Below are 17,901 nucleotides of genomic sequence, written 5' to 3'. Positions count from 1 at the left end.
TAACAAACTGTATAATAGTAAAGGATATCCCATACTACTAGATTAAACTACATATTATTTAAATAAATACCTGAAAAAGCTTGCTGTAAAAGCTATTCTAGTTATGGTGGAATGTGAAGTTTAAATGAAGAAGACAGTTAAATGATTTTAATGATTCAGTTTTAAATGAAGACAGTTTCAGTATTGTGGTTGCTGTGCTGAGAGATGCTGGAAGAATTTTAAACTCAAAGTACTAATTCAGTACTGATGTAGTTTTAGCTCCAGCAAGAACCGGAAACCTCACACAACCACACACGTACACACACACACACACACACGCACACACGCACACACACACACACACACGCACACACACACACAGCTGCTGAAGTTCTAGAGAAGCACACGGAAACCGTGAACCTCCAGAAGCTGCTGCTGCTGCAGTATGACTTTACTTTTAATTTTTGTTCTTTTTTGGACTTGTTCTGGATCTGCTTCTGAACACAACACAAGTGAGATTCATTTATTTTATTTACATAACTTTTATCCTCCAAGTTTTGTTTTATCTGTTTATTGTAATGTTTTATGCTGATGTACATTTTTAACCTGCTCTGATACGTGAACAGGTTTAAAATCATTACATAATGGTAAAGATAAACACCTAAATATCATTATAATATAGTGTTTCAGTGTTTAGACCAGAACAGGATGTACAGGAAACCTGAGTGTGTGTGTGTGTGTGTGTGTGTGGCGTAGCTGCGTTACACTCTATTCTTTATTTCCTCTGAACTGATGCTGATACTGAGTCTGCTTCTCAATAAACCAGAACTATATAAATACTTATATAGTATAATATACTATATCATATAATATACTTTTACTAAAACAAACACTTAAACTTAAACTATATGTAATTATCTTTATCTTACAAATAACTTCTTAAATACCACTTACACTTCAGATATATTAAATAGAAGTAAATATAAGATTAAATAAACATATTTTATACAACATACAATTACTTAGAAATTGTACTAAGAAATATATATTTGAAAGTAATTATAACTTATTGTTAGATTTGAAATTGCTTTAGTATTAAATAGTATTTATCAGTATTTTACGGTGTTTTATTGACCTGATACTAGTTTAGTAGTAGAAGCTTAGGGAAAACTTTCAGTAATCAGTCATTTAGTTTTTATCAGTAATTTAACAGAAAGATTTTCTAAGGAACATTTTTTAAATAATATCAGTTTGTTCTAAAATAGGTTCACTTTTGTTTTTAGTAAATAATATTATCACTTATTATCATTTAGGGTAGTATTACATTTGTAGCATTATATATTTTACATATTATTAACTATTATCATATCAATATATCATATAAAAGCATATGGTATTCCTTTATGTTGTATGAACTTATTTATTTATATCAATATTATATATGTAAATATGTAAAACAAATCAAAACTGGAATGATTGTTTTTATGAAGTTGATTGAGCATTAAGCATTAGCAAAAAAATGTTGGGAAATGTGCTAGTATGTTTATTTGTTGTGTAAGGTGAAAAATATGGTGTAATATTTTGGAGTTATATGCAGAAGTATATATTATTTTATGGTTTTAGTTTGCAGTATAGTTTGAGATGACAGAAGTTTTTACATTATGTACAATCACACAAATTTACCTGAGAGGATGGCTTGGAAACACAAACAACTGTATAAGTTGTGAGGTGCTGTCTTGTGAATGAATGCTGGCCATCGTGTTCATGGTGTTTGACTGAGGCCTGAGAGTGGGTGCAGATGGATGATGGGATGTTTCAATTCTGAAGTTCTGAAGTTGTGTGGGCATTTAACATAATGTCACAGAAGGCATTACCACCCACAGTGGACAGTGCAGTGTATGGTGATATTTGTGACTGACTGTGTCTGTCTAAAATGTTATTATTTCTATTTAATAGTATATAGTTCTGTTTTATTTTAGTTCCATAAATACTAATTATACAGTTATGGTTTATAGTATTGGATTGTTGTAGATATTAGTGTACAGTAAAGTTTATTATTATTAGTATATTATTTAGTAGCGTATAATATAGGTTGTAACTAGTGGTGTTTAGTATTGGGATTATATAGTGTGGAATAATTATTCAGTAATTAGTTTACTGAAAATTATGTAATTATGGGATGCTTTTGGTTAAAAACGCATATAAAACAACAGCATTATGATAAAACCCTGCTCCTCTGTTTGATTCAGGTGTAAAATGTATGATCATTGATCTGGAGTATGTAAATTGCACCTGGGGTGAGGACAGCATTCCTCAGGAGAGCTACACCTTTAAAAGCAGGTCAGTGTGTTTCTGTACAGCTCATATATGTTCAGGTCTGTGTGGATGGGACTGTGTTAGATATGGTTATTCTTTCTTTCTTTCTTTCTTTCTTCCAGTTTTCACTCAAACAGGATTGCTTTAAAGGAATGCTCAGCCTATCTAAAGGTTAATGGTGTCAACGTGGGCTGCGTGTTTTCATACAAGGAAAAAGAGGCAGAAAGATTTAGGACCCTTTTTACTGAGCTGTACACAGTTAACGGTGACCTGGTGAAGCAAGATAAACACTCACTCATCAACGAGGGTAAGATAGTTACAGAAAAAAAAAAATAAACATAATCAACATATTCAAACATACTAGATATTCCCTTATGTCTTATGGCAAAAAATCCTCATTTCATGTTCTAAGTCTATGCTAAAAATGATTTTTAAATTAAACAAATTCTAGAAAGCCCCAAACAACTGCCCCCATGTCTGATCCCCTATACTGTGTTTCAGTATCATGTGTGAATAATAACTGTGTGTGTGTGTGTGTGTGTGTGTGTGTGTGTGTGTGTGTCTCTGCGCTGATCAGTGAAGCTGAATCCTGCGTTTAACCTCACGGTGGAGATGAAGAACCCTGAGCTGTGGCTCTACTGGAACATCAGCAGCAGAGCCAAACCGCACTGTGTAGAGAGTGAAGTTCAGTACAGTCTCGATGACAAAGACTGTCGGGTAAACAGATTTTCTCATTTAAAACAATGTCTAAACAAAAACGGATTGATCCTCTGTGATCTGAGGTTAATGTAGCGGTGTTTCTCAACACTTCTCCAAATACAGAGTCTGAGACAGGTGGAGACAGAGAGGAGACTGTAGCAGTGTGAGGAATGTTAGCTGATGCACTTTGATCCCTGATTGTTTTTAGATACTTTATCGATTCTAAAGGAAGTTTAGCCGTCAATAGCAGTTACACAATACAGCACAGTAATAGAAACAGTAAAAAGAGTGATACAGTATAAAAAGTGAGTACAGGAATATCACAATTATTAACTATAGATGCTAGCGTCAAATATAGACACATATATCACTACAATGGGGCATGAATAAATGATAATTTATTCACATATTTCACATATAAAAGAAATGTAAAAAATGTAAAAATTTCTCACAAATACAATCTTCAAAAAATCTATAGTATTGATCATTTGTTGTTTTCTTCTTCTTTTTAAAAGTAAGAGTCAAATTTTATTAAGTGTTAATAACGGATATTAGACAGTCTAATTATGATAACAACCTGCGCCACTTTAACATTGTTGTATTCATCAGTGCACTGCCTTTTATCCTAGGTTGGATTCTAAGGTATGTTTCTCTATATTTTATTTTTATTGTCTACAGTTATACTATATATATATATATATATATATATATATAGTATAACTGTAGACAATAAAAATATATATAGAGAAACATAGTATTAGTATTTTATAATAGACAAAGCACAGATATGTTCTCCTATTATTTCCTGTCAACAATGGATTCAATATTATTTATTCAGATTTGCTGGTATCCAAGTTGTTTGAGTTTTTTTTTTGCTCATTAAAACAAATGATAGTAAGAAATATAAATTAGTCCTACAGGGGGCACACGTTTATATGCATATCTCCTGTGTGTTTGTGCATCTTTTCATTAATCAGTCCAATTTTATCAGAAAGAAGTCTGAAACCAGCATAAATTCATTTTTCACCTGCCATTATCTTTTTTTAGTAATAAAATGTATGTATTTTTTTTTTGCAAAGCATGAGCTTTACAATCATGTTCCTGTTGCAGAGAGTCTCAGCGGGACCAAATACAGAGCAACAGTGTCTCCTCTAAGCCTGTTGAGCTGCAGTTGTGTTGGGCCAGCAGTTTGAAAAGATCATATAATAAAGCTAGTGGTAGGGGGGCTGTGAAAAAAAGGGGGAAATGTGAGAAAAATCACAGTCGATGTTTCTGGTTTCTCTGCAGAGTCAAGGGATAAACTCTGGACGCAATTCCTTCAATGTGCCGTTCCCGAACACTCGCAGTGTGTACCAGTTCCAAGTGAGGATTCGGATGTCTAAAAACTGCGGCTTGTCTGAGATGTGGAGCGACTGGAGCAAGCCAGTCTGCTGGAAATCACTTAGAAATGACACTGACAACGGTACATCAATTACCAGACTTCTACCAGAATGACCTATTTAACCATACCAGATCAACCCTTAAATCTACCATATTATCCTTTAACTCTACCAAATAAACCTTTTAACACTGCCATATTAACCTCTTAACTCTACCAAATTACAGAATAACCCTAAACCCCTTCCAGTTTAATCCTGCACCCAAAACTGAACTAGACCTGGACTAGACTGAATGAAACAACAGTCCATTACTTAAGCTATACCTTGATGATTTTTTACATCATATGCGACACTGATGTGTTTGTTAGTTTGAACTGATTTGAGCCACTTTAATATGTGGTATTGAAATTTGATACATATACAATTTGAGTCAGTGTGGCATAAAAAATATGGAAAAGGGCCATGAGCAGATGGCTAAATTGATATGAGGAGAAGGAAAAATAAGAGCAGCAATGAGTTGAACACTTGAGAGGTAGAAACATGCAGTGTGGAGAAGGTACCCTTCAAAGCTCGAAGCACAAGCTAAGGGTATCATTTTGTCAAGGCCAGTTTTATTTAATTGTTTGTTTAAATGATTCGAATGAACCACTATATTCAAAATAATTATTACGTTTTAAGCTGTTTTTCTTTCTTTAACAAGAGAGTACCATCAATTTTGTCCACCTGTTTAGTTAGAATTGTTTTGGATGAACAGTTATATTTTGTACATTGTGGGTTGAATGGGGTTCATAATTCTTACTTGTCCTTATGGACCTTTAATACTGAAATGTGGACAGTGGAAAATGTGGAATCTGTAAAACACGTTTACTCCTGCTGGACAGGGACTAAGCCTTGTACTGGATTTACTTTACTTTGCAATAGAATTCAGAAGGCTGAGTTTGGCCCTGGCACTCTGTATATAAAGCTCCACACTCTCAGAAGTGCTAAAGGCTGTGTTAACTGTGCGTGTGTGTAGAGTATGTGTTGGTGAAACTTGTTTGTGCCGTGTTGCAGAGCCCCGGTCCAGTTCATCTGTTACTCTGATGGTCCTGTACACGGTCGGGGCAGTGGTCATCCTCCTTACACTGTCCTGTCTGCTCATCCACAGTGAGAGGTCTGTGTGTTAAACATCCTTACTGCACACTTTTCACACAGCTTTACTTACATCTTCTAAAGACATTACATTTTAAATATATATTTATATAAAAGGGTACATTAGCTACACACAAATGTTAATGTTAATGTTAAATGCATCTGAACCATTAATTTATCATCAGTTTATGAGGGGAAGGAGCGAGCACGTTGGGCAGTGTGGGTAATTCTACTGTATGGGATGTAGCTGTAGGTTTTAGCTGCAAAGCATTGCTAGGTTTGTTGTTACTCTTAGTTGAGGAAATAACTGAAAAGTAAAAAAAAAAGTCATTAAATCTAGAATAAACTTCACTAAGTTGGAAACTGTGTGAAGAATAATACATATTGATTAAACTATTTAAGAAATGTTTACATTTTACTTTCATATATATATATATATATATATATATATATATATATATTTTTTTTTTTTTTCATATACATATATTTCTATAACTCTGTATTTTTTGCAGTGTATAATGGCAGTAAATTGTACAAATGTTTTTTGGTCAGGCTGAGGGTCATCCTTGTCCCTGTGGTCCCGAACGCAGGAAAAAACTTTGCAGAGCTGATTGAGAACTATGGAGGCAATGTGGAGGTAACTCACTTTTATTCACTGTTTTCAACAACCTGCACATATTCTAGACTCATGAAGATTACAAAAGTTACAATTACAAAAGTTAAGAAATGTAATTTTATCTTCACAGTAATGTTCCAACATGCAGAATATATGTTATGTGTTCATTAATTATTATATATGTATGTGTTCATTAGTAGAACAGCTGCTGAAATTTACACATATTTAGTAACAAACGATACAACAACGAACATTAACAAACTAGATACATGTTAAAACTAATTAGAAATTTTCAGCATGTCCAAAATAAAGAACAGCACTAGATGATTCCTGCAAAATAAATTTATAATATTAATAATATTACAATAACAATAATATTCTATTACTTTAATTGTATGTACTAACATTAATATCCAGAATGAAGTTCCTGTAACCATAAAATCCAGAATGAGGTTATAATAAAATAACTTTTAGAATAAAGTTCTAGTAGCATTATTTCTGGAATGAGATCTTTATTAATGCTGGCTTATCAATGTTTTTATTTTTGTGCTTTTAAATCTTTCTTGCTGTGTTTATTTCTCTATAACTATTTACTGTAGAAGTGGATCAACATCTCTAAAGAGCTGCAGGATGGTTTTAAACCTAATTTTACTGAGCGCACCTGTCCGGTCCGGGAGTACCAGCAGGTTCCTCAGAGCAGCTCCTCCAGCGAGAGCTCTCTCTCTGGTCTGACCGACGTCTCCATCGACTATCAGCCCATGCATAGCTACTCCTCCGCCTCCACCGTGTCAGCCACCACCTCAACCACCCAGCCAACTCCCACCACCCCCAGCATGCTGTAACACTGCAGCCTGCATCACAGCGGAGGAGGATGGGTGTTACTGAGGCCACAGGTTGACAGGAAACTCAGCAGAGGGCCCCTTCTCAGCTCAGGGTTGGCTGCTGATATCAGTATAGCTCATCTTAAAGGAAGAGTTTATTGAACAATAAGCAACATGGTTAATCAGTGATGACGGATTTAGTAAAACAGCCATTCCTGTAGTTTATAACAGGAGATGACAGCCCTGTTGCCCTGTTTTACTAATATAAACACAAGTATCTTGTGGCTTTCTGTGTCAGTATGAACACAGGCGGGAACTATTATTCATGGAGTGCTACTGTTCATGCAAACAGCAAACGTAGTACAGATGTGGAGGTATTTCATAAAAATGAAATTAAATTAGTATATCCAGTACATCTTGTACTGAATTTAAGTATGTTTAATAGAACTGAATCCACAGACAAAAACAACAAAACATTAAAAATGAATCTATAGTCACCATGCTAATGCACATTTAACATTCTCACGCTTTTACTTGCCACTTCAGAGCCCAACATGTAGGACAACAGAACAGAGGGTCAAGTGCAAACCACTCAAAAGCAAGATGAAGGGCATGCGATGGGTCTTAATGATGTAATGTCTAGTTTTCAGGGTTTGTGCCAATTTTCAGGATACAATGAATGTAAATATAAAATGTATGTTAATGGTCTTTTGGTGAACAGTTTGCCACTTTTCCATATTAATGAATGTAAAATAACAAAAAATATGAATCACTGAATGCAACTTTTTATTCTGCTGTTACATTGCACTGTATGTTTGAGCTTCAGTAATGAATATTTTAAAGTGCTATTACTATTTGGAGCAAATGAAAGAGAACTCTGTTTTTCTTAGTGTTTATAAATGTGAAAGTAAATAAAACTTTAAATAAAGTTTTTTCACCCCATGTCCAAGATTGTCCAAGTACAAAATTATACATCATTATATATTTATATATCATTACTATACAATTTATTAATAAATTCAGTCCAGTTAAGCCCCCCAACCCCAACTGTATCATTATTCATTATGTCCGACAGTAGATCATCAATACTCTTAAAAAAACATAAAAACCATGACCAACACTTTCGCAGAAGATTTTATTAAATATAATTACAGAGGTTTAGGTTTGAAGCCTGCCATCTACAGTCACTACTCAGCCATTACACTTCTGAAAGGGTACAGAAATGCCTTCCTGCTTTTGAACTGAGAAAATGAAATAAAGAAGTGAATGTAGTTATTAATACAGTATAATAATACTGATTCTTCCACCTCAAACACTCTCATGCTCAGCCTAGCCTTACAACTAAAATTAGTTCAAATGTTAAATTAGTTAAAAATGTTTTCTTTGGTTTAATATATTTGACTATAATAAGCTATTCTTTGTGTATGTTAATGTAGGAGGAACATAATGCTCATGGTTAACCCAGCTGATCCTCATACTGTTTTCGGAAACAGTCTCCAGCAGGGAAGAAGTCCCAGCATCGCTCTTGATACATCTTCCACACATATGACTCCTACAAAGCAACCACACACACGCACGCACACGCACGCACGCACGCGCACACACACACACACACACACACACACAATAAATCAATACAAACAAAATAATATATTAACATCTATGCACAATATACATCTGCAATTTTAAACTGATTTCAGGATTTTTAGTTAAACTCTGTATTTAGGTTAATGGATTATTTTAAGCACACTGTAAATGTGCAAAGAAAAATCTCAATCTAAATCAATTAAAAAATACATCTCTTTTCAGTTGTGTTTTGAAGACTGTTGTGATTGAGAGAGCTTTACCTGACCGGTGTGTTCTGTCTCATCCTTGTTTATCAGGTACATCAGGAAGAACCTATACGGGAGAGATTTGCCACATTTACACAAATTACAGTTTATACATCATGTAGGGGTATGTGTGTCTATGTGTTTGAAGCTGGTAGCACTCACAGGTAATTGGCCAGGTTGTGTTCCTCTAGAGTGTGGGTCTCAAACCCATGTGGAGTCGTGTCAAAGTAATCGCTGCCGATCCCACAGATAAAGCACTTGGTCTGAGGGAGAGTTCACCATTAATTACACACACACACACACACACACACACACACACTTACATACGGTAGATACATGAATCAACAGCATCATCTTTTGAGCCCATACTGCTGTGTGATGTGTGCATGTAAATGGGAGTCAGATTTCAGCACAACATCGGTTATTTTTCTATCGTTCTATTGGTTGACGAAAGACTGCCTCAACTTTCTGCAATTGGTTCGAAAGTATATAATAAGAATAACTGTAGACAAACCAGACCACAGTTGATTCGATTGAGACCGGTCAGGCCAAATTATGATCCTCTGGAATCAAATTCCGAATCCAGTATTTAATGTATTCAGTAATTCAGGGTTTAACCCTCAGCTACAAATAAAAGGTCTGAAATCTACAAAACAAAAACCACAAACAGAAACACTAATAAGGATAAGCTCAGATTTTTCTACCTCCATATCCTCTTTCACTTGCTCCTGTTGATCTCTCAGTTCCCCAAAAGCATCAATAATTAAACCTGCACCAAAAATAGCAGAGTAGAATAAACAACAATTCAATAATTCAGCATAACAAGTGCTTTTCATACAGTCAGAATGTTTGTGGACACCTCTTTCAATTAAGGTCTTCAGCTACTTTGCCAAAATGCACAGATACAGATGTACACAGTCTGGACAGTAGAGGATGTTACTCTTAACATAAGCATGAACCCTTTTAATACAAACTTAATGTTTGAAATTCAATATCAAAATGTAATATTCTTATTTAATATGTCACACATCTGCCATGTGGAGAATCACTGAAAGGAACTAAAGAAAGGGTGTGTGGACTCACCTTGGATGATGGCGAGGAGGATGACGATAACAAAGAAGAAGAAAGTAATGTCAAAGACAACACGGTAGAGCTCATACTCATCACCAGCAGGATCTTCTATCTCATCACCTATACCCCCACCTGCCCTCACACCTACATACATGTGGAACAGGTAACACTGAGAGAAAGAGAAAGAGAGAGAGAGAGAGGGGAGAGAGACTCAGACACAGAAAGAAAAAAAGCTCACTTTATTATTTAATGAGAAATATTATTGCTTAACATGTTTTGTACAACTGTTTTGTGGCACAGTAGTAACGGGTGTATTTCACTCGTTTTTAAGGTAAAAGATGTTTGCTTGTGCTACAGGAATGCAACTCTGCCACCAGAGTTATGGTGATTAAGCATGTTTAAACTCCCAAAATGGACAAGGAGAGTCTGTTTCATATGATTGAGGACATGGACTTTCTTCAGTGGTTAAATGCATCAGTCCAAGATCAGATCACCACTGTTTTTTAATAGATGTAAAAAATAATAATAATCCAGTATCTTTAAATAGTAAACATCAACAGTATTGTGATATAACTACAGCAACACACTTGAGCAGCTGCTGTACTGGGAGATATCAGTGCTGGTGAACTGATCTACTTATGCTTCAGTTCTGTGCCTGCAACCACAGACTCTATATCTATATATATATCTTACATTACAACTTTATCTCTCTGTGTTATTGCGCAGTTTTAAGTGTGGGGTGTTGTTGACTCAGCATGTTCACCGACTCACAGTCATCATATCATCACACTTCATGTCCGGCTCATTCTCATCTTCACTTTTATTGTAGAATTTGCGGAAGAAGTTGAACGCCACCACAGTGTAGAGATACACCACTACTGCCAGCAGGCCCACAGTCATCATCAGCTACACACACACACACACACACAACAAGGCAAGATTTTAATTCCATCAGAAGCCTGTGAAAGCTACCAGTGCATCGAAAAAAATTAAGCAGTTGTAGAAATGGGTTTCACAGCAATCTTCATCAAGTGTTTGTTAGCGATGTTAGCTTAGCATCTCTTACTGACTTCATCTAAACTTAGCAATGTAAATCCATTAGCCAATTAGCATCATGTTACAGTCTGTGAACTGTCTTCTAGTGTCTCCAAATAAGGAAGTTTTAGGATATTCCTGTAATGTATTCTGAATTCAGAAAATCATTCTTTACACTTTTGCAGTGCTGTTCTACCTGTTTGCCGTTGTGTGTGACTGAGGACAGAATGGTCCGCAGTGTTTTCACACCCATGGCAATGTCCAGCAGGTGACATGCAAAAAAGAAGTTGTTGTAGTGTCCAAGCAACGACATCACAGTGTACCAGACAAGGTAGAGGAATGTCTAAAGAGAAGAGAACAAGATTAATCAATACAGTTAATTCAGTCACTACAGTACACTTAGAATCAGTGAATACTATACAGTACACTACTTTATTGCTCTTACATTATCTGTGAACACGACTCCAAATTTCCAGACCTGATACTTGAGATCGACTGCAGTGAGCCTGAAACCCAAAGACAAGAATCTGTTTTGTTACTGTGAGGCTAACATTTAGGCAACCAATCAGCCTACAGCAATTAAGCCCCGTCCAATCAACCTACAGCAAATAAGTCCCACCCATTCAACCTACAGCAATTAAGCCCCATCCAATCAACCTACAGCAAATAAGTCCCACCCATTCAACCTACAGCAATTAAGCCCTGTCCAATCAACCTACAGCAAATAAGTCCCACCCATTCAACCTACAGCAATTAAGCCCTGTCCAATCAACCTACAGCAAATAAGTCCCACCCATTCAACCTACAGCAATTAAGCCCTGTCCAATCAACCTACAGCAAATAAGTCCCACCCATTCAACCTACAGCAATTAAGCCCTGTCCAATCAACATACAGCAAATAAGTCCCACCCATTCAACCTACAGCAGTTTAGCTCTACCAATTTACTCAATAGTGGTTTATCTTCACCTTTTCAGTTAACAGCTGTTTAGTCCAACTTTATGATTTCATAGCAGTTAAGCCCCACCTATTCAGACTACAGCAGTTTAGCTCCACCCATTCAGCCTACAGCAGTTTAGCTCCACTCATTCAGCCTACAGCAGTTTAGCTCCACCCATTTAGCCTACAGCAGTTTAGCTCCACCCATTTAGCCTACAGCAGTTTAGCTCCACCCATTTATCCTACAGCAGTTTAGCACCACCCATTCAGCCTACAGCAGTTTAGCACCACCCATTCAGCCTAGTTTTGACATTAGATGAAAGAAGTTAGCATCACAGATAGAAACAGTGCTGCTGATATTATGCATTTACCACACACTACACACTGTACATGATTTTACTACCAGGCCAGCATGGAGTTGTCCTGTTCCTCAGGTTTCTTATCAGTCTGTTGTTTGCTGACGTCCAGTGAGGCCAGGTCCATCCCTAGCAGCTCCGCAATTCTCTCCCGGCCATAGATGTCCCCATACTTATCCAGAACCTGGGAAAAGGCAGCAGCGCTGAATCAGAGATTGAAGACCACCCAACGCTTAAAAACTGTTATATCTGTGCATTATAAAACAGTTGGATTTTATATAACACTCTCCAGCTTCTAAACTGTTACCTGTTTCAGAATCAGAATAGTTTTCTTTTGCAAAGCACACACTACACTAAAATACTGTACATTTACAAATAAGAAATAAATCTGTGATGAATATTATACACAGGTGCATTATGAACACTCAGGTGTACAGTTCACCAATTAGCAACAACATGCTCATAAAATGCCATAACATTAATTTCTTTACTTACCTTTCGCTTCACAAACTTGTCCCAGTAGTTGTTAGGGTATGAGCTGAAATAGAGTATACATGCATTTACAACATACATTTAGCAGCTACCATTACTTGGCAGTAAATATAAATAAATATAAATGTGTAACAATGTGTTTAGCCTCTGATATACTGACAAAATAAATTTAAAAGCAGCAAAAAAATGGAAAAAAAATGAACGCACGGTGTGTTAAGCACAAGTCGGTCCCACTGTCCTTTGATATCATCATCTTCAGGCTGTTCAGTGATGTAAAGCCCATCAAACTCTAGCTTTCTCGCCAGCTCCTTCTCTCTCTTAAAGATGACCAGCGGGATCTGCAGCACAGAGAAATTAAAAAGTGGATGACTTACAATTCTGATAAAACAGAGATCTAACTTCTAGGTCTCGACACTGATGAACGCAACAATTCAAATATTGTAAATGTAGATGGGTTTCCAATCATTCCAGCACCACTTACTGGTTCATCTATAAAATATTGTCCTAACTTCAGAAAATACTCAATTTAAAAGAGCATTTATAAGCATTTATAATGCAGCTGAAGGGCTGCTCACCATGACTATGAAATGTGGAAACATTAGTACTAAATTCTGAATTTATAAAATATTAAAAATGTAAAATTATAAAATACTACTTATGATATATAAGTCTTTCAGTGATGTAGATGTAGTAGCTTTTTACTGTGAAAAGTGCAATCGAAATTAAAATGAAACGAACTGAAAAGAGTTGTTTTTGATACATCACTCTTAAAGTTGTCCCTAAGCAACAACCAAAGAGGAAAAAGAGTGGTGTTCAGAACATCGGAAACAAACTCTGTTTTTACTGCATTATGGAACTTTTTATAGAGTCGAACAAGACATCTCACATGAGTCATACTCGAGTCATACATTATATGAACAAAAAACTCACAACTTGTTTTTTCTTGTTTCTACTTGTGTTAAAAAAAGTTATCTGCATTGATTGGAGTAACAGTCTCTAATGCACAGAGAAGGTTTCTAATAGTTTTTGGAGCATTTTAGAAGTGTTTTTGAAGAGGCTGAACCTTGAGGCAGTTGTATCCTATGATGCAGATGAAGGAGATAACGGTGTGCAGCACAGCAAGGAAGGACAGCGTGGGCTGCATATATCCTGTGCTTTCCTCCAGGAAATAATACACAGGGCCTTCCTCATCATCATCGTCACCCATGCTGTCCTCAGCTGCCGAACCCTCTATCTCTTCTCCAGAAGATTCAAAAATACCAGATCCTTCAAACATGGCTGAACCCTCAAACTCCTCACCGGGAGGAGTGTCCGACACCTGCAGGCAACAGTTCAAAATTAAAAAAATTATTAGCTAAACATAATTTCCCTTTTACCCCAAGTGCAGTTGATCAGCCAATATATGCACAAGCCATCATCATTTTTACACTGGAGCTACAAGGCTAATGTAGCTAAGAAAATAGAAGTGTATACCACATCAAATAGCACTGCATGTTCAAATACAAGGGATTGTTTAAAATGATTATTTCACAAATTAAAATCCATGTCTAAAAGTATGTGACTGGAAGCCTGGATTCTGTCCTAATGTTAGACCACTTGTAAGGATTAGTTTCAGCCAAGCAACTATATTTGTGATTAAGTAAAATCTGTAATTACAAAATTGAATATTCTCTTAAACTATCACTTTAAAAATGTAATAATCTGAATCATAAACTCATAAAGTAACAGTCTAGTCTTAAGTGAGATTTTAACATTTAAATTATACATACCCTGTAGAACAGCAGAATGAAATTTAGGGCAAATGCGATAAACAGAGCCAGGAAGCGAAGGTTGTAGAAATTGCGGGATAGGTAATTCTACAGATGAAAGAAAAACACAAGTAAATGTAAATAAAACATAAGCATAATAAGCATAAGCAAAACACTCAACTGATTAGGGTTGCATTTTTCCTACCATGAATTTATTTCTTTGAACATCCAGCTCATTCCAAAGCTCAAATCCTTCTTCTCTGGACATTTTCTTTTCTTTCTTGGCCTTGCTGGTCTTTTCAACCTTCAGTGTTTCCTGTGGCTCCTCAGTCTTCACCTCCACTTCCTTTTCTGCCTTCTCTACATTTTCCGTACTGGAGGAAAACCAACAAATTACCAGAACAGCCAACACACAACAGGCAATATGAAACTGCTGATCTGGTTTCAACCTGACCCATTCCTGTGAGTTTAAGACTCAATCAAAACAAACCTGCCTGCCCTAAAGTGTCTCTAAAGAGTGAGGGGGAGTGCAACAGTGCTCCAGCACTCCAGCCCAAGACTACTGTATGTATGTGTATGTACTGTATGTGAGACCATTTTGTAGGACCTTGGATTTGTCGACATGGATTGTGTCAGGTAGCAGACCTCTATTGTAAACACAGCTTCACTCACTCTGCTTTCTCTGGCTCCGGTGGTGGTTCTTCAGCAACTGTGGTCTGCTCACCTCCAGTTTCTTCTGGCTGCTGAAATAAACACATTACACGCATTGCTACAAGAAACTCCAACCATATTTCCATTTATTATTCAGTCAGACTCTTAAAACATTTCAGTTCTGATTTACAGAAACTTTAGCATTTGACATATTAAAGAGTCAGAATTCTTCCTATTGGTGGTGGACTGAATCAGAAAAAAATATTGATATCAAAATGATCTCATTCTCTGTCTCAATCTCCTCTCTATGAAGAGGTGTGTTCACAATTTGATTCTTTTCTAAAACTGTATGTATGTTAAGATTCATCCCAACCTACTTGGCCTGCATATTTTACAATATATTGCAGTTTGTATTTAATTTAAAATGAATACATGAAACTGGAAATGAATATCCAACTATTCCAGTAATCATTACAATCAACCAATCAGCCAGTCAATGAGTACAATGAGTATTAAGTAGAAATATAACATTAACATTCTCACAGAGACTGTTCAACTCAAACCTATTAACAGATCCCAAATTTTTATTTTTTTTTTTAAACAAAAAAGATTTCACAATCAGATTTTTTTGTAAATTGTCGCTGTCCAATGAAAACCAAGTATCTTCATTTTTGTCGATTTCAAGTTTACTACATAATTTGAACTCACAAACTGTCCTTTACACTGTGTCAAAATGTCTTGATGAATGGACTAATAGAAATCTAAAATAACCACCTGTGAATCACTTACAAACTACAATTAGATGATCAGAATCTGATAGGTCTACCTTTGTTGACACTGAAATTCTGTGGACAATCCTAGATATGGAATTCTTATAATACAGCTTAAATGAAACCCTCTGACATAAAATAAAATAAACCCTCCTTATAATAAAAAAAAATACCTGTGCCTCTCCAAATGTCACTTACCTCATGAGAACAGGTTAGTGACATTTGGAGAGGCACATGCACGTTTTTATTTTTATTTTAATATAATAAGATAAATTTACAGGAAAATACTAATACAGGAGGACAAATACCAAATACGGTAGTTTCCTGGCCGAAACGGGAGCCTTGACAGGTATGGTCACCCACAATATACTCTGAATCTAAATAAAGGTTAGCCTTCTTAATTGCATCAACTAGTAATGAATACACTGCATGATCCCACTACACTATTTTACCATAGTTTGCATCTAAAAACACATCAGTAAAATAAAAATATTGATTCAGACTGTCAAATGTAACTATCAGCAATCAACAAGGAACACGTACTTTTACTGGTGGGTTTGGATAGTAATTAAAACAGCTATATGTGTTGTTGCAGTTATGATGATGTCTGGTTGCAGTATCTTTTTTCGTTGCCTTACCATCTTTCTCTTTGTTAAAGGAGACCCCTCTGGAGTCGGGGGCTCAACTGGAGTGGTGTCTCCCATATCCCCCAGGCCACCTGGGGTATCGATACCAGGGATTTTTCCAACATCCTTCTCTGCGCTCTCCTCATCTTCCTCCTCTCCTCCTGCTGCTTCTGCAGAGTCCATTACTCCTCCGGCCTCTTGCTCTTCTCCAGCTCCGGGTTCTCCGGGAAGGTCTCCGTGTACTTCATCCTGAGTGGGATCCGGCATGCTGGCCAGGATTTCAGTCACAGTGATGTTTTTTGCTCCTTCCACCAGACTACCTCCGAATAGGGTGTGCCAGACAAGCAGGAACAGTCCTTTACACACACTGAAGATAAAATGAAAGATTCCCAACAGGATTGTCCAAAGGAATGTTGCAATGCTGATAATGATCTCCTTCACAGTCATCTTCCGGAGTTTCCGGTACTGCCTGCGGAGGTTACGGAAGGTGAACATGCCAAAAAAGTTGACCACACCGTTGAGAAAGTCTGCGAAAGCAGAGCTTGATTCTGGCTGTCCGTTTTCTCCACCAATTTCTTCATCATTTCCTCCTCCTCCACCTCCTCCTTCTCCTGTGTCACCAATCTCCTCATCGTCCTCTCCTTTCTCCTCTTCCTCCTGCTCTGAGATCTGCGATGCGATGTTCATCTCAAAGATGGTGTCCTCACAGAAGTTGACAAAGAGCTCCATCTTCTCTGACTCCCCACCTTCATTTACCACATCAAAGATGAACTGCCGCTTGGACTCGCGTACCTGCGGCATCTCCCACTGTCGCCGGTTCACTTCGCTGATCTCGAAATAGATCCGCTCAATCTTCCGACTGGCACCCATGATCTCGATACGGCCTAGGAACGGGCGGAAGTAGTTCAGCACACTCTCAGCCTGTTCCAGGAAGTTCTGTAGCCTGGTGTCATGAGGGACGTGTTCAGACAGGTTGGTCAGCAGCACGGCAATGTTAAAGCCGATGTCTTTCGCTGGCTCCTGGAAGCGGTTGGCAAACTCTTCGTAGTTGATCATCTCGTTCTCGTCTGCCTCAGAGCAGGACAGGAGGAACTGGATCTCGGAAGGTGTATACTGTTTCTGGCTGTCCATGGCCTTCTGGAAGTCCTTCTTTGAAATCAGGCCCCTGGGGTCGGTCACATAGTCCCGGAAAGCATCAGAAGCAACAATGTCTTTCAGCTTGAGGAACATGTCGAAGAATTTCAGGATCATCTCAACGTTACTAGAGGATTCAACCAGCATGTCTACCATCTGACGAGCGATCGTGCCGTTCACGACATTACCTGAAGAACAAAGGTAGAATTATTTTAAGGCTGGAATCAGCAAAGGTATCCAAGTACTATTAAACCCATCAACATATTGTTCAGCTAACAAAATCAGCTGATTCTAATGAGTCAGGCAGT

The 17,901-nt window shown here is 37.0% G+C and overlaps 2 protein-coding genes across 5 annotated transcripts in view; one reads left to right on the top strand and one right to left on the bottom strand.

Moving 5' to 3' along the window:
• Window positions 1-325: 325 nt before the first annotated feature.
• il2rga (interleukin 2 receptor, gamma a) lies at window positions 326-7,890 on the top strand. Its single transcript, XM_022681086.2, has 8 exons — window positions 326-491; window positions 2,229-2,319; window positions 2,418-2,602; window positions 2,873-3,012; window positions 4,282-4,456; window positions 5,427-5,526; window positions 6,057-6,141; window positions 6,720-7,890. The coding sequence occupies exons 1-8, from the start codon at window positions 425-427 to the stop codon at window positions 6,960-6,962; spliced, it is 1,086 nt and encodes a 361-aa protein (XP_022536807.2). The 5' UTR covers window positions 326-424; the 3' UTR covers window positions 6,963-7,890.
• A 167-nt stretch (window positions 7,891-8,057) lies between these two features.
• Window positions 8,058-17,901, bottom strand: part of ryr1a (ryanodine receptor 1a (skeletal)) — a 107,675-nt gene continuing 97,831 nt past the window's right edge. For all 4 annotated transcript variants that reach the window (XM_049468560.1, XM_049468562.1, XM_049468561.1 and 1 more), the window contains 16 exons: window positions 16,472-17,781; window positions 15,085-15,155; window positions 14,618-14,786; window positions 14,434-14,520; window positions 13,728-13,982; window positions 12,872-13,002; window positions 12,668-12,710; window positions 12,220-12,356; window positions 11,325-11,385; window positions 11,076-11,222; window positions 10,616-10,750; window positions 9,857-10,013; window positions 9,478-9,542; window positions 8,936-9,036; window positions 8,789-8,840; window positions 8,058-8,493 (listed from right to left, as the gene is read on the bottom strand). In XM_049468560.1, coding sequence (XP_049324517.1) covers window positions 8,398-8,493; window positions 8,789-8,840; window positions 8,936-9,036; window positions 9,478-9,542; window positions 9,857-10,013; window positions 10,616-10,750; window positions 11,076-11,222; window positions 11,325-11,385; window positions 12,220-12,356; window positions 12,668-12,710; window positions 12,872-13,002; window positions 13,728-13,982; window positions 14,434-14,520; window positions 14,618-14,786; window positions 15,085-15,155; window positions 16,472-17,781 — 3,017 coding nt within the window. In that variant the 3' untranslated portion in view covers window positions 8,058-8,397. The remainder of the gene's footprint in view (window positions 8,494-8,788; window positions 8,841-8,935; window positions 9,037-9,477; window positions 9,543-9,856; window positions 10,014-10,615; window positions 10,751-11,075; window positions 11,223-11,324; window positions 11,386-12,219; window positions 12,357-12,667; window positions 12,711-12,871; window positions 13,003-13,727; window positions 13,983-14,433; window positions 14,521-14,617; window positions 14,787-15,084; window positions 15,156-16,471; window positions 17,782-17,901) is intronic.

This window comes from Astyanax mexicanus, chromosome 20 (assembly GCF_023375975.1).
Source record: "Astyanax mexicanus isolate ESR-SI-001 chromosome 20, AstMex3_surface, whole genome shotgun sequence".
NCBI classification, from domain to species: domain Eukaryota; kingdom Metazoa; phylum Chordata; class Actinopteri; order Characiformes; family Acestrorhamphidae; genus Astyanax; species Astyanax mexicanus.
Note: the sequence above shows the minus strand (reverse complement) of the source record. Positions and strands in the feature narration are given on the sequence as shown.

Coding starts and splice junctions, on each gene's coding strand:
- il2rga (XM_022681086.2), top strand. CDS start 425: ATGACTTTACTTTTAATTTTTGTTCTTTTTTGGACTTGTTCTGGATCT. Junction 5,527..6,056: donor CTGCTCATCCACAGTGAGAG/GTCTGTGTGTTA, acceptor TTTTTTGGTCAG/GCTGAGGGTCATCCTTGTCC. Junction 6,142..6,719: donor ACTATGGAGGCAATGTGGAG/GTAACTCACTTT, acceptor TATTTACTGTAG/AAGTGGATCAACATCTCTAA.